Source organism: Chrysochloris asiatica, unplaced genomic scaffold (assembly GCF_000296735.1).
Source record: "Chrysochloris asiatica unplaced genomic scaffold, ChrAsi1.0 scaffold00012, whole genome shotgun sequence".
Taxonomy (NCBI): Eukaryota; Metazoa; Chordata; class Mammalia; order Afrosoricida; family Chrysochloridae; genus Chrysochloris; species Chrysochloris asiatica.
This window is the reverse complement of record NW_006408530.1, coordinates 31,637,856-31,654,099: the sequence shown is the minus strand read 5'-3', so window position 1 is coordinate 31,654,099 and position 16,244 is coordinate 31,637,856. Positions and strand designations below refer to the sequence as shown.

Genomic DNA, 16,244 nt, shown 5'->3' with positions numbered 1-16,244 from the left:
TTTCTCTTTTGTTTTATCTCGTCTCTATGAACCAAACTCACTGGAATTGTAAAGGAAATATTTTATAAAATTACTTGGAATTTAAAAGACATCATAACTCTTCAGAAATTAAAAAAACAGGAGGACATGCCATCAAATTCACAGTTTGAAATTGTGGCTATCATTTTAATGTTCATCAGGTCTTAATTTTATTTAAATTATATGCATGTGGCCTATAAAGTTGGTGTTTCCCAACACCCAGCAAAAAAAAAATGATTTTCCAGAATCCAGATTTTTTTTCCCCCCCTTTAAACCAAAACATGTTTTACAGGATTATTAGACCACAGTCCTGTAACTGAATCCCTTGGGCACAGTGCTTTTCAAAACCCAGAGGCCATCACATTCAGTCTAATGTTGTGCATTATAAAATAACCTTAGTATAGTTAGGTTTGCAGGTACCATATCAAAAACTTCCACAAAACACTGTAATATTTTCTCTAAGTTTGGAAACAGAAAACTGTTAATACCTTTATTCAGATCAGGCTTTGCTTTTCAATTTAAGAAAATCTTTTGCTTTTCAGAGGCTTGGGGATTTTAGAATTGTGAATAAGGGATTTTGGACATGTATTACAATGTTTATTTCCTATTTCCTTTCCTATCTGTTACAAATTATTTTTTCCTCCTTTTTAAATGTTTCAGGCCAGCCCTTCATAAACCCAGATGGGAGTCCAGTTGTGTATAATCCTCCTATAACTCAGCAACCAATCAGAACCCAAGTGCCTGGACCTCCACAGCCACCTCTGCCACCCCCACCACCTCCACAACAAGCAGCCAATCAAATGTTCTCACAGGTGCAAATCTCCATGATTACATAATACTAAGTTCACCTACCTTTGCATATTTGGGACTAAATTCACTAATAATAATTAAGATAGCTCAAGTAAGTATCTCCTAGAACTTGAATATTTTGTCAACAAGGATGTCCCACTCACTGCTCACAGGAAGGAAGGTTAACTTCAAGAGTTTTTCAGCTAATGAATACTAAATATATGTATTAAAGGAAGGAATTTTCTGTTTCATGGGCTTATTTGGTGAGTATTTTATCCTCTTTTCACAACAACAAGAAGAAGAGAAGAGGAGGGGAAAAAGCCAAACTAGCTTCTTCATTGCCCCAATTAGCAGAATGTGTTGTTTTAGGATTCGTCAGATGAAGCAATTAACAGAACCTGAAGTGTATTGCTCAAATTCTACTGAGTACTTTCCATCCTTCTACCCTAGGAGAGACAGAGGCAAAGAAATTTTGAGCTAGAATTCATTAACGCAAAACTAATAATATCTTGAATTCATATAAATATTTAGAATTTTCACATACATTTTCACATTCGTCTTTTTCTCTGAAGATTTGTTATCCATCCTTAGAGAACTTGGTTATACTTGTGTAAACTCATTTTCTTTCATTCTAACTCTCAAAGATTGTGTAACATATCCAAGACTTTTTAATACAGTTATTGGGCCTCTTTTTTCCTCGTTGTTGTTTTAGAAAGTGCCGGCGAGTCGGTTCTGGCTCATATGACCCTGTCTAGGTTTTTCTAGGAGCAGCTAATAGGTTTGACCTGCTAACCTTATTGTTAGCAGTCCAGTACTTATCCTAAATATTCTACCAGTTTAAAAACATATACAATAATTTCTTATGAAATGGTGATAAACTGGAGCTGAAGAAATTTCATGTCTTTTGTTCAAGTTTTATCATTTGTATTGCAGGGGTGAAGAACTTATAAACAGTTTGATAAAAGGTGCCATATGTTGTGAAAGGCATGAAAATGCTTGTAGCACTCATTGGCAGTGAAGGCTCTTAATTCTGGTCAAGGCAGTCTATTTTAAGTAAAAAGAAATAGAAGTTTACTCTACGTCTTAAGACCATGTAAATGAATTCATACACATAAAGGTCATTGTCAAGTACCTTGCAATTCAAACTGACTTTGCGTTCCAGCATATTAATCTGTAGTGTCACACCAGGACTCCGAATATAAATACTCCCGTAGTCCCTTCTCAACCCCATTTGGGTACCTACACTCAGGTACATATTGTTGTTAAGTGCCATTGAGTGGATTGTAACTCATAGCCCTGTATAGGGCTTCCATGGAAGGAGGTAGTGGGATACGTGATGTTAGTTTTACTGAGGAGATTGCAATCGAAGTGTAGATTTTGTTGAATGTAAAATTGATGATCTACTCTGTAAACCTTCACTCATATCACAGTTAGGCTGAAAAAGCAGCTTAATGAACTGTAGTTAGAAGGTCCTGGGTTATGCATCAAACTTCATTGTTCATTTTCCTTCATTTCAGATAATGTATCATCAGGTGTAGAAATAGAGAATAATGAACAAATGATGTTCAGTAACTGTTGTGCACATTTTGAAATGATTCCTCCATGAAAGTTCAAATAACCAAACAAATACATTGCTATGATTTACACATCCTTCAAATGAGCTACAGTTCTTGAAAATATGAACAATGTGAAACCAATTATTTTAGGTGAACTTTGTTCTGAAGCCAGTCATAGGAAAAGGAAGTACTAAGGCTTTCTCAGTTTTAAATGGCGTCAGAATTTCACTTTGTTTAGTAAGTCTTCTACCCCAGTATTCTCATTGCCATGTGACACTTTGGGAGACATTCATTCCTGCCATTGGTGCTCATAGTGCACTTCTTTTTTTCCCCCAGCTGACTAAAGAGTCACCTGACATTTACTTAACAGGTCAAATTGTCTAGAAGAAAGTTAGATCCTAATGGTTGTCTGCTAAATAACACAACTAGTCTGGTGGTACATTGGTTTAGTGCCTGACTGCTAAACAGAAGTTCAGTGGTTTGAACGTACCCGTTGCTCTATAGGAGAAAGATGCTTCAGTGTGCTTCCTTAGAGGTAATAGCCTTGGAAATCCTATAGGGTAGTTCTTCTCTGTCCTAGAGAGTAGCTATGAGTCAGAATTCAGCTCAATAGCTATGGGTAATGGGTGCCAATATGTAAAAGTCCTAAAGTTATTGTCCTTCATTTAGTGCAGTAAATTCTATCATCCATTGGGAATCTAGCTTATTTCTAACTGGATGTTTCTGAGGACCCAAAGGCTACTCTACCTATTTTTCAGCCTTTCCCTTTTGGTGGTTTTACTTAAATTCTAATTTTGTGAGGGAGGGGAGGGCTAGATTCTAAACTAATTCAAGCCTTTCATTCTTCAAAAGCCATCGTGTTAATTTTCTAATAAAAGTTCAGCTCATCCTTATACATTTTTTTTGCCATTAAAATTTCTCCTTATTTAAAGTATGCCATAACAATCTTATTAGTTGATTTTGCATTTTAATGCATTCTCTTTAGAAATACTATCCAGAAGGATATTCGTGAATATACATTTTAACCAAAAGACAAGATTGCGTAAGTTCCTCCACTACTTTCTTACATGATTAAAGGCCACTTCCTTTTCCTCAGCCTGATTGCCATGGTTAGTGTGGTAGTCTTTGAGACAATGTGTATATCATAATTTACAGTGAAAATGAAAGATTGGAAAATTAATCAGATGCCAGTGATAACATTCAGATAACCAGCCACATTCCCCAAGATTTAAAAATGATTTAAACTTTTTTCATTTCTTAAGATACCTGTTTTCTGAGGTACCCCAGGAAACAGAAAAGTTTTGTTTTTTGTCTTCTGAATGCAGAAGTTTTTCACTGCCAAAGATTTCAAGTAACTAGTTTCTCAGCTCCTGACATGTACTTTCACATGCTTAGGTGCGAGGAGAACATGTTTAATCTTCCTGTATAAAAGGTACATGCTCCTGTGTGCATGTTTGTATGTACGTGTAGAGTATTTTTTAGGTTGTCATTCTTAATGGTACCCACATTACATTTTTCTTAAAAAATTTAGCAACTTCGGTCTCAAAAGAGTATTTAGTCATGCCTTATCATGTGGAGAGAGGAATTGGCAAAGATAATTAGTAAGTCCTTACTGTGTAGTAATGTTGCTGTTAAGTGCTGTCGAGTCTGTTCCGACCCATAGCAACCCTGTATAGGGTTTCTGAGGAACAGCTGGTGAGCTTGAACCACCAACCTTGCAGTTCAAACGGCTTTGCAGTCTGGCGCATTAGATGAAGTTTTTCTTTGCTATTTAGTGTTATATAGCTGAATAGACAAGCCCCTTCACAGGAAGTAAAGATAAATGCTTTTTTTGCTTTTACTGACTTAACCCAGGATTCATGCTTCTTGTTGTTTTTCATTAAATGCTTTTAATTAATGTATGATAAGAAGTATGTTTGTCCCCAAAGATCATTGTAATTGTATAATAAATTTTGGCATTATTTATGCTCTCAAGAGTTTTACTATCTAGAGTTTCTTCATTTAGCATTGTTTTTACCATTTCATGTATTATTTCAAAGATGACATTAGAAATATAGTTTAAGCTGTTATCCTCCCCTCCCCCTCAAGAGGACATAATGTTCTATTTTATGTAATTCTTCTCATTGTATTCTGACATTAACATTGTTTACCAACCTGTTATTCTTTAGCCTGTTCGGCCCCTGCAGTCCTCGTCACAGCCTGTCCAGTACTCGGCAGCCCCTTACCTGTCCCCGCTCCTGCCAGCTTCACCCACCCAGCAGTACTCCGTGGTACTGTCTCTTTTCACCTTACGTGGTGTTTGTTGCTGTGAACGAAGTGTGATGGCTGTTCATGAATGAGATTGTTATATGATCTTTGTGCTTTTTTTTTTTTCCATTTTTAAAGTCAGGATACATATGTACTTATAAACTCTGAATAGCCCATATTAGAGATAATTTATTTACTCTGCTTCATAAGATAATTTGATTGTTTGAGCCCTAACATGTTTTAACTTTCTCGTATTGAAATAATTTTCAGACTGACTGTTCTAATCCTAAGAGGTGTTAGCTCCTTTTCTCACCAATGTGACAGGTTTTGTGCAGTCCTGGGATGTGAATGGTTGGTTATCTGGGTCTTTGCTCTCTCTTTTCTTCTACTACTATGGTCCAATAAACTCAGCACCAGCTATTAGGGTAAATTGGGGCTCACAGCTGTAAAAGGGCTTTCTCTTCAGTGCATTTCTAATGAGTTTCTAATATGACTTTAAAGTCATGGTGCCTCTTCTAATACAAAGTTATCATGCTCAGGAAGGTCTCAGACTTACCTACCACTCCCACCTGCTGGCAGTGTGACCATCTACATAGTTAATCGGCATGTGAGATCACTCCTACCCAAGTATTAAATAAATGTAGTTCTTTCCCTTAAAAGGGTCTCTCTAAGAGCCTATATATTTTTCCCAGTGATACAGTTATTCACTGTATGGTGCTATCACATTTTGAATTTCCTTTCTAAGTCACATTACGTGCTATATCGGAAAATCATTCTTGACACTTCTTAGTAACATTTTGCACTAACAGGGTTTTTTTGTTTTGAGTTGGAACAACCTTATACACCAGACTTGGCTCTGAATAATTTTCAAAATTCACTTCCCATCTGAAAAGAAAAAAAAAAAAAAAGAGAGAGGTTGCCAACACTGAGATTGAAAACACTGTCCAGAAGAGAGAAAGACTTCAGAGTGTCCTGAAAAGTGGCAGAGTATTGAAATACAGTAATAATGTCTTCCATGGTGACTCTGACAATGGTGTATAGCTGTGACTACAGTATTTCTTTTCTAAACCTTGGCCTTTGTAATTACAACTAGGAGCTCTAGTTTTCCTTTTGAAACCATTCATTGAATTAGACTTGTAGTGCTAGAATGTATCAGAGCAACCATTTGGGACAAGTGAAACCACATATTGTCAGTCATTAAATTAGTTCCCCTTTTCAATCTCTTGTCTTCTCCATAACTTTAATTTACCTGGCAAACCCAGCTGACTATAGGAATATTAGAGAGTCTATTTTGATTTGACAACTCAATTGCCACAATTTTGTAAGTCATTTTTTCCCAAAATTGTCCTCTTAGCCAAATGTGATGTAAGAGGCCTTTAAAAAGCTTATGGGAAAATTCCACTATGTTTTCATTCCGTTTTTCCACAACTTTTTCAAACTCCCTTGTATCTTGTTGCCATCGGTGGCTCCGTAGAAGGAGGGCAATTCCATTTCAACCCTGTATTGCCATTGTAGTGAGATTTTTCTGTGCTTGTAAGACCCCTTAAATCCTTATGCTTTGAGTCAGAGAAACACTTTACATGGTGTATAATTCATAACCTTAAATTGTTTCGGCACCATTGACTACGCACCCAAATAACAAGTGCATTAGGAAACTTTCATTTGGGTTAATTTTATGTTAACATCATCTTACCTCAGGAACAGACTGAAAATGTCAGGGAAGAAAAGAATTTATGGCCAAATTATTTTTGAGAGGGGACAGGGATGAGTGAATTTTTCTACATCCTAATGGCATCATGTTTATAAAAAATTGCTTTAATCTTAAGTAAATGTCTCTTTGTTTTTTTGATGTGAAATGTTATTATGCCTTACTCTTTACTGCATGTTATACATTTCCATTAAATGTGTTTTTAAAATTGTTTATAATGACAGCATTGTAATATCCCAGCCTTCTTCCAATAGAGTTCTTATTTTCTTGAAGCTTTTTTTATTAAAAGCATGTCTGTTATAATAGAAGATTTCCATACTCTATATTACTGCAGTTCATTTGGAAATACAGTAAATATTTTGCTATGATAAGCTTGACCTACATAGAGAAGTTAATACTCCAATTTTCTTTCTTTTTTGTTTTAATTTCAAACAGGACAACCTAGGCTCTCAGTTTAGCCACATGAGTCTTGCCCGCCAGTCATCTGCTGATGGTTCTGACCCACATGCCACCATGTTCCAGTCCACTGTTGTTCTCCAGCCCCCACAGCAGTCTGGTTATATTGTGGCTGCAGCAGCTCCCCAGCATCCTCCACCGCCACCACCACCTCCCCCCCTGCCCCCTGGGCCTGCAGTCCCTACGGCCAGCTTCTCAGCCTCTGGTCATCCTGTCAGCCAGCCTGTTCTCCAGCACCAGGGGTGTCTTCAACAGTCCTCACCCCAGGTACGTCCAATTTTCATATTCTCTCTCTCTCTCTCTCTCTCTCTCTACCCTCTATTTAGTGTCAGTTTTAACTTCAGAAAGCTTATTTTAGAATTTGTATTAGAATTTGTAGTTCAGAATATTTTCTTATCTTTTTCGTGACTTTATTTTTGACCCATTACTTATTTAAAATGTGTTGTACAACTTCCACATACAGTGGGGCTTCAGAAAATTTGTGGGAATCTTTCGTTATCTGTTTATTCCATTTTCCCTAGAACTTTTTGAAACCCCTTTGTGTTTTTAGGAAATTAATGCTTAAGGGAAGGAGCCCTGCTGGCACTGTGGGTTGGGTGTTGGTGGTTCAAACCCACCAGTTGCTCTGTGGTAGAAAGATGAAACTTTCCACTCCCATAATGATTTATAGCCTCAGAAACACCACACTCAAAAACATGTTTTTAAAAAAAGGGAATTAAAACATAAAAATAAAAATAGAAAATTTAGACTTTAGTTCTCAACATAAAACTCCATCCAGGTCAAGACACCTTTTTGTAAGTGATGGTCATTAAGTGCCATCAAGTTAATTCTAGCTCATAGCGATCCTATATAGGGTTTCCGTGGGGCAGCTGGTGGGTTTGGACTGCCGACCTTCGGTGCACAGTCCATTGCTGATCCTACAGCGCCACACCATGACTTATTTTAATCTGGCCGTTTAATCCATCCCTAAAGAACTGAAGGTTCTGGAAATTTAACCATGCCAGTGCAGTCATTTTTACCTTACTCACTGAAGAAAGTTGGTGCCCTTTAAAGATTTTTTTAAAGATTAGCAAACGAACGGAAAGAACCAAATCAGGACTATAAGGTGGGTGCTTAATGATTTCCTACCAGAACTCTCACAAAACCGACCTTGTTTGAGGAGAGGACTGAGCCGGGAGCATTGTGGTGGTAGAAGACGGCTCTGGTGATGCTTTCTTGGGCAATTTTCTACTCAAACTCAGACTAACTTTCTCAATACACTCCCACAATAAACAGATGCTAGCTCCGGTAGCGTAGTGGTTACGAATTGGGCTGCGAACCGCAGGGTCAGCAGTTCAAACCTACCAGCTGTTCCACAGGAGAAAGATGAGGTTTTCTGCTCCCATAAAGATTTACGGCCTCGGAAACCCTGTATAGGGTCGCTATGAGTTGGAACCGACTCCATGGCACATAACAATGGCAACATCGTTCTTTGGCCCTCCAGAAAGTATACAAGCAAAATGCCTTGTTGTTGGTAAGTACTGTTGAGTCATTTCCCTGGATAGCGATGCTGGATAGGGTTCCAAGGACTGGTGGGTTTGAACTGCCAACCTTGTAGTTAACAGTCTTATGCATAGCTTATCCTACAGTGCCACACTAGGAAAGCAAAAGGAGCATCCCTCAAAATTATCGCCTTGACCTTTGCTGATCTGGGCACAACAGTTTGGGTACCCATCAAGCATTTGCACAGCTTTTAATTTTTTCAGTCAGAATTGTGCAAACTAAACTAATTGAGATGTCTGTCGTGTTAGCTGTTTCTGCTGCTGGTTCTGTGAGGGAATGAGCAAGATTGTTTCCTCACAAAATGACGTGGATGGCCTCCTGTTGCAGGTTTCATCTTCAATATCATCTCTTCCCTTGTTAAGACAAGTCATCCATTTGGTAACTGCTGATTTCTTTGGGGCACTATCCCCGTAAAATTTTCCTAAAGTATCAGTGATGTCGCTCTTCTTCCACCCAAACTGCACCATAAATTTGATGTTTGTTCTTGTTTCAGTTTTACCAGAATTCATTGTTGCTCTGATAGGGACATTTCAAACTGATGCCTCAAACTAGTCCTGTTCTAATATGTTAAACAAATTAGTATGAGTTTATTTTGGATGGTACAAAAAAAAGTGAAATCCACGTGTAGTTTTTCACAATACACATTTTCGATGAACTTTTTGGAAGATACCTCATGTAGGTGAAGTTTGCCTGACTTGAATGTGTAAGCCGTATCTATACACTTAATGGAATTATTGACTTGGTTAGATTGAGGTATGTTCCATCTTTATGTTCCACCTTATTTCCTCTATTGTTTCTTCATTTATATCCCTTTGAATTTGTGTGTAAGGGAGGTTTCTCTAAGGACAGTTATATGTGTATCTTTAGCTTATCATTAAAGCATTCGACCCTAACCTGGAGGTTTGCAATTTGAACTCACCAGCTGCCATGGGAGAAAAATATAACAGTCTGCTTCCATAAAGATGTTTGCCACGTGTTAACATGGGTGACAAGCCAGGCAATATACAACAAGAGGGAGGTTAGCAGTGGAAAGATGAAGGTAGTGGGAGACACAGGAAAGGAATACAATAGTTAAAGTGATTAGAGGTAAATGCTAATTGTTGGTATGTAGAAGAGATTGCAACCATGTAATGAAGTAAAATGTAAACCTTCACTAATGGCAGTGGGGTTTTTCTGGTTTAACGTACTGTTACTGCAGATAAAATATAAAAAGTACCATAAGATATAATTCCTGGTGTGGCACTGCAGGATAGTGTGCTGGACCGCAAGGTCAGCTATTCAACCCCACCAGTTGCTTCTTGGAAACCCTATACAGGTCGCTATGGGTCAGAACTGACTTGACAGTACTTAACAACATAAGATAGAATTCCATTTACCCTCTTCCTTTTCTTTGTGCTATTGTTGTCATATGCAGTTGATTCTCATTATTTCACAATGCTATATTTGGGAATTTACCTGCACAGTGAAATTTATCTGTAACTCCAGATTCAGAACTCATGCACTTTCACAGTCATTTACAGTTATGTGCAGAGTGTGGAAAGGGCGTTTGACTTGCCCAGCTTATTCCCAGGTCACGCTGCCTGCTTGATTCCGCTCTCATACTGTGAATAAGTGTCTTTTTTTATGGTCTGTTTAGTTCTGCATTTTCACATTTTTGTACTTTTTGTTACTCGTCTTGCTGTCTGAAATAGTCTTCAGATGTAATGTTGAAGTGCTGTCTAGTGTTCCTAGTCATAGGAAGCCTTTGATGTGCTTTAAGACATATGTTAGCATCCTTTAAGTATTAGTTAAAGTGCTGTTGGCCTTGAGTTCAGTGTTAATGAATCAGTTTATAAAAGTAAACCCAAGTGCAGGGGAAGGCAGACACCCCCAACTAAATAATTTTCATCTTGTCTAGATGAGTCTGGACAAAGGAGATGGGGATAAGATTCTTATGATTCATTAGTAATTGTTACCATGACTAATTGTGACTGTCACAACTGTAAAGGTAGAAGTTTCATAACAAAAATGGGGAGTAGTTAATCTTACAGTCCAGGAAAAGAGGACCCTAGGACCATCAAGGGAGAAGAGCACAAGTGGAATGTGGGCCCTATCCAGAGAAGCAGCGTCACCAGAGATGGAGGCAGAGATGAGGACTCCAGACTCATGGAAAGAGAAAGGCTGTGTGCTGGTGGCCAGGAGGCAGGCTTGCAGAATGTGTCCTTTGGTTGTTTAAATTATTATATATTCCTGAGTGTTTTTGTGTATAATCATCCCTCCTCCCCCCACCAAAAAACAAACAAACAAACATGGAATAGAAGCAATACTGTTGATTGATGACGCACAGAGGAGATTGTAATCATTGCAATGAGACGACGAATGTGAAACTTATATTCCCCCATGTAAACTATCACTCAATTCACAATAAAAAACTTAAAAAAAAAAAAAAATAGTTCATGGAAAAATTTCACTTTCCACCAAGTTTCTGAAGCTGCCTCTTATTATTTATACACATTCACAGACCGTAAAAAGTACAATAATGAGTAAGATTGCCATATCATTTGCTTTTACCTCCAGGAAACATGAAGGGATTCCATACGTATTGTTTATGTCCTAATGTTCTAAAGACAGAAAAACTTGCATGTAACTAATAAATGAATTAATGATTCTATTAACTTGGGAGATTCCTGGCTTATTATTGGTCTAGAAATTCTGGTTTCCAGATGAGATAAGCAGTTCTAAACTTTCCACCAATTTCTCTTCTTTTTTTATCAGTAACCCAATCAGAAAAGCAGAACCCGAGGGAATCTATGTGCTTCTTAACGTTAACTATTAGGGTTAATTGCTCATTTTCACCCCATACTAGGTCAGATCAGTTTAAGACAAGTTTACAGGTGATACAAATCGCTTTGGGAGGAAAATTGAATGGCACTGGTCTGGTTGCTGTACGGTACTGTCAGTTCCAACTTATATTGACCCTGTATAGGACTTCCAAGGAACCGTTGGTGGGTTTCAACCACCAGCCTTATGGTTAGCAGTCCAGTGTTTATTCTGCAGAATCATACTGGGATTAGTCTTGCTAGTGTTTTAATTTGCATTGGAAATAGGAGAACAGTTGAAGAAGGAACCACTAACCTATTAACCAACCAATACGTGTGAATGGATAAGCTTTGTTAGTTTATACAATAGAATGCTGTTCAGCATTTGAATTGAATGAGCTAGTATTTCATATGTCAATTTTTTAAAGTCTCAAAAATGCTAATTGAAGACAATAAATTACACAATGTTATTCAAAGTAGCAAAACATGTCAATTTTTTAAATACTCAACAATACTGTGTGTATGGATAATAGTTGTATAGTAAATTTTTTAAAGCACCTATAGATTATGGTTTTTCTGTGTTAGGTATTACAAAGAGTTGATGGGATGCCCCTTTAGCTTTCTCAGGAGTGTGTGTTTTCTTAAGAGAGAGAAAAAATCTGAAACCAGTATGGTAAAAATGTTAAACTACTGAATCTGATTAATGGGCTAATGAGTGGGTGTCTTCATCTCATGTGCTTTGGACATGTTATCAGGAGGGAGCAGTCCCTCAAGAAGGACTTCGTGCTTGGTAAAGTGGAGGATCAGCGAAAAAGAGAAAGACCCTCGAGATGGAATGACAGTGGCAGCAGCACTGGGCTCAAGTATAGCAACAATTCTGAGGATGGTGCAAGATCAAGGAGTGTTTCATTGTGATGTACATAGGATCACTATTAGTCGAAACCAACAACAACATATGTTTGAAGTATTATCTTAACTTAAAAAAATTAAATTTAAAGCTAAGGAAATCTGTTTTCAGATGGTTAGTACTGGCAAGATTTATTACTCATTATACGCTCATGTTCCTCACAGAAAAACATTTTTTTCTGTTGCAATAAAATTGATTTTTTCCCATAGATGCCATCCTGTTACTGTGCTCCTGGCCACTACCACTCCAGTCAGCCTCAGTATCGTCCAGTTCCTTCTGTCCACTACAATTCACATCTAAACCAACCACTGCCACAGCCTGCACAACAGACAGGTGAGTTGTGCTTCTTACGTCAGGAATTCTTCATCTGTGTCTACTACTGTTCTTATCCTCTTTATTTCACTTTTACTGGTAAGATACTACCAAGCTCAGTCTTGACAAGGATGTCAGATATATACCTACATGTGCTATCTCAACCAATGAGATTAAAAGAGTGGGTAAACCTTAGCATCCTCTAGAAAACATCACACTCCCAGGTTTATATGCTGAAAGGTGGGGAGCCAAATGAAAAAATTCTACTGGGCCAAACAGTAGCGTCATGAGCAGCTTCAGTTGTAGTGGAAACTTCACTACCATTATAATAGAAACCGTCTTTGCTGCCAGAAAATGGAGCCATGAAAACAGCAGACAAGAGGGGTCCATAGGCAAGAATTCTTCTGAATGGCTAACCAGAGCAAGGACCCAAATCACCTTTGATCAAGAGCACTCACGTAGTGATGATCTATGGTATCTTAATCAGAGTAGAATGCCTTTAAACGGAATGATGCTTTAACACATCTTTTCTGTGTTTTCTTTCCCATTTTGTTGGTTGTATAGTGACAGTGATTTTTAAGCCAAATATAATCTAATACTAAGCATTTCAATAGATTGAAACTTAGCATTCTTTTCCTTTTGCCCCTTTTCAAATTTCCCTCAGGATTTAGTATAAATAGCCATGATCTCAGTATAAAACTCTCTTAATAATTTTATTGAACTCAGAATGCTTCCAACCTTAGTGTGTCCTCAATTTTTAATGTAGTATTTGTACAGCCTTTCGTAACCCTGAGAATCATAGTAGATTTTTTTTATTATTATTACTTTCTGTGGAACTTCTAAAGCTGCTTGTCAATCCTGGTGGCTCTCAGAGCATGTTAGTATGACTCACCATGGAACATAACCCTCCACTCCACTGAGGCAGTTCACTGCTCTGGATATTGTGTGGAACTCTTAGGGTTGCACAAGTGCGAGAGGAAAACACCTTTGCATTGGGCAATCTGATAAACAGTTCTTTCTTCTTTGTTCATGCAGAATTTTCATTAATCGTTATGACTTACCAGTTTCCTATACCATGTGTGAGTCTTACTTAGCACCTTTGCACAGAAGCTTCTGGTACCCTAGTCTGTTACTCCTGGGAGTTGTTTTATACTTAGTATGTAGGTCTCTTCTTTTTCAAATGTTGCTGATCCTGTATTATATGTGTGATAAATGTTCTTCCAAAGGATGCTGCATGCAAATATTGATCGTTGTAGCCGAGTTAGAGTTTGTCCTCATCTCAAATGTGACTCTCTTTAGTTTCCAGTTTACTTGAAGTCTAGCAATATATTCCTCTTCAAGCAGTATAAACTAGGATGTTTTCTAACTTGGAAAGATGTCATAAGTTCTTCTTTACGTATGGGAACCAAGATTTTGGTCATGAATTACTATTACTTCTAGCGTTGAGCACATGGTTGGTTCATTCTAATGTAGAAATGGTTTCCTGAGTGTGTATGGGCCTCAAGTGAATGTCTTTTCATATTGCCTTTATTCTTGACTTTAACTCATTGATTTTTGTCTTGTTGTTTTTTTTTCCCTTTTTCTAAAATTATAATGTAAGTTCTGTCTGGTGAGCATGATAATAATAAAAAGAAATTTACCTTCTCTCTACTTATTCAAATACCTTGTTTAACTAGTTAATTTAGTGCATCGACTCAGTACTGACCCAAAGCGACCCTGTATAGGGTTTCCGAGGAGCAGCTGGTGAGCCTGAACTGCCAACCTTGCAGTTCAAACAGCTTTGCCGTCTGGCGCATTAACCCACAGCGCCACACCAGGACTCCAATTTAGTGCATTAGTATACCATATTAATGAGGCAACGATTCTTTGTGCAGTATTTGTAGGATCTTACTAGTTCTTTTCCAAAACTGAATGTTTATCACTCACCATGGCCAGATATCTGTGTGTCATCAGCATGTGTGTGTCGTCAATAAGGTTTTAATTGTGGTGTTTTCTCCAGCGCTAGTTATGATGAGACCTAAGGAAACAATAAGAAAGATAGATTCTGGATAGTGGGGCGCTCAGAAAAGAAAATCATGTCTTTGGGTAATTTTTGACATTGACACATTCTTAACACTTTATAACTAGAGGTTTCCCTTTGAGCTGTTTTCTGTATTATACTCTTAATTTGTGGCTTAAACTAATTTGATCTAAATTCATTCAATTAAAAAAATAAAAGAAATAAATTCTGAACATATCCTTTTCTGAAAGGAGGAAAAAATTGTTATGCTAGTAAGTGTAGAGAAAGTTTCACTGCCAACGATTGTGCTGGTGATTGTACCTTTGGAATTAGTAATATGTTGTTGTTAAGTGCCATTGAGTCAATTCCATAGGGTTTCCAAGGAGCAGCTGGTGAGCTTGAAGCACTGACCTTGCAGTTCAAACAACTTTGCAGTCTGACGCATTAGCCCACAGTGACCCACCTGGGAATTAGTAATATAGACTCTTAAATTAAAAAGTTATCTGTAAAATGATCAGAAACCACAAAAAGAAACTCATGCTTCACTGAAGAAAAACACCTAAACATCCAAAAAAAAAAAAAAAAAAGTTTAAATATTGTGGGGAAAAAACATTGCTAAATATAAAATAAATTAAAAAGGGGGAAAGGAAACTTTAAACCTTATATATTGAGCAAATGCCAGGTCTACCCAATAATGCTAGTCATAGACTAGTTATTCATTTAAAAACAAACACACAAACAAAATTACAAAAAGAAATAGTAAAATATAAAAACAAATTAATGTTTTATAGACCCTTGGACAAATAATTTTTAGCGGACTACAAAAATTTAAAGAATTCCTTTCTTAAATTTTGTAATTCTTTACTGTGACAGAGCACAGAATGTCACTTCTGTTTTAGATGATAGAAGTGATAACTGAGCAAGGAAAAATAATCTGCATTATGGAATTCTTGCTTTAATAAACATTCCTTAAACTGTGCTGTGAAGGGAAAGTTGTCATATAAAGACTTAAGGATTCTTGGTGTGCTGCAGTACACTAAGTACTGGATTGCTAACTGCAAGGTCAGTGGTTCAAACCCACCAGCTGCTCCTCTGAAACCCTACAGATGCTCACTGTGAATCTAAAATCAAAAGACTTTTATAGATAGGCAACAGCTAACAAAACAGCATTTATTTAGGTTTGTGTGTCCTAATAGAAAAGTAAAATGTACTGGAAAATGAACAACGTAATGTAATGTGTCTGTTCTTTTGTTTTTGTTTGTTTTTACAATAGTGTATGTTTCCACCTCGGTAATTTACATTTGTGAATGTAATTGTCATACTTTCTGGGTTCTTTTGGATTTTTTATTTTTCTACATTCCACCATCTCAGTTGCATTAAAATGAGAATCAATTTGTCACATGTCATATGTTTTTGTTTCCTGTCATACACTTGGCCACCTAGCAAAGTATCAAGAAGCTTGTTATTTTCTTTTCCTATATGATAGGGTGAAATTAATTACTGGACAGAATAATGAAAGCATTGGTGGGTTCTGAGCAATCGTAATTCACTATGGCACCAGTAATAATGTATAAACATTTAACTATATTTTAAGGAAATTTCATACTAAATTAACAATCCCAATTGAGTCAAGCATTCTTCTTAGACCAGGTAGCATGTAAGTAGTAGAAATAATTGAGTTTCCTATCATTTTTCTTTGTGAAGTAGAGAGAAGACTGGGAAAATATCTAAAGGAGAAAGTGTTTTTGTCTTCCATCCACATGTGTTCATGTACCAGTTTTTCTGGACAGTAAACTTCCATATCTGTCTTGGGAACTGGATTGAAATTGATACTAACATTACTCCTGAAGAAAGAATATAACAGTGTTTTGTTACAGATGTGAAACTACTGATTATGGTCATTCAAAACAGG

At 37.1% G+C, this 16,244-nt stretch overlaps 1 protein-coding gene across 3 annotated transcripts in view; it reads left to right on the top strand.

Annotated features, from left to right (window-relative positions):
- R3HDM1 (R3H domain containing 1) overlaps window positions 1-16,244 on the top strand; it is a 229,680-nt gene that overhangs the window by 148,257 nt on the left and 65,179 nt on the right. For all 3 annotated transcript variants that reach the window (XM_006834579.1, XM_006834580.1, XM_006834581.1), the window contains 3 exons: window positions 679-830; window positions 6,754-7,041; window positions 12,231-12,354. In XM_006834579.1, coding sequence (XP_006834642.1) covers window positions 679-830; window positions 6,754-7,041; window positions 12,231-12,354 — 564 coding nt within the window. The remainder of the gene's footprint in view (window positions 1-678; window positions 831-6,753; window positions 7,042-12,230; window positions 12,355-16,244) is intronic.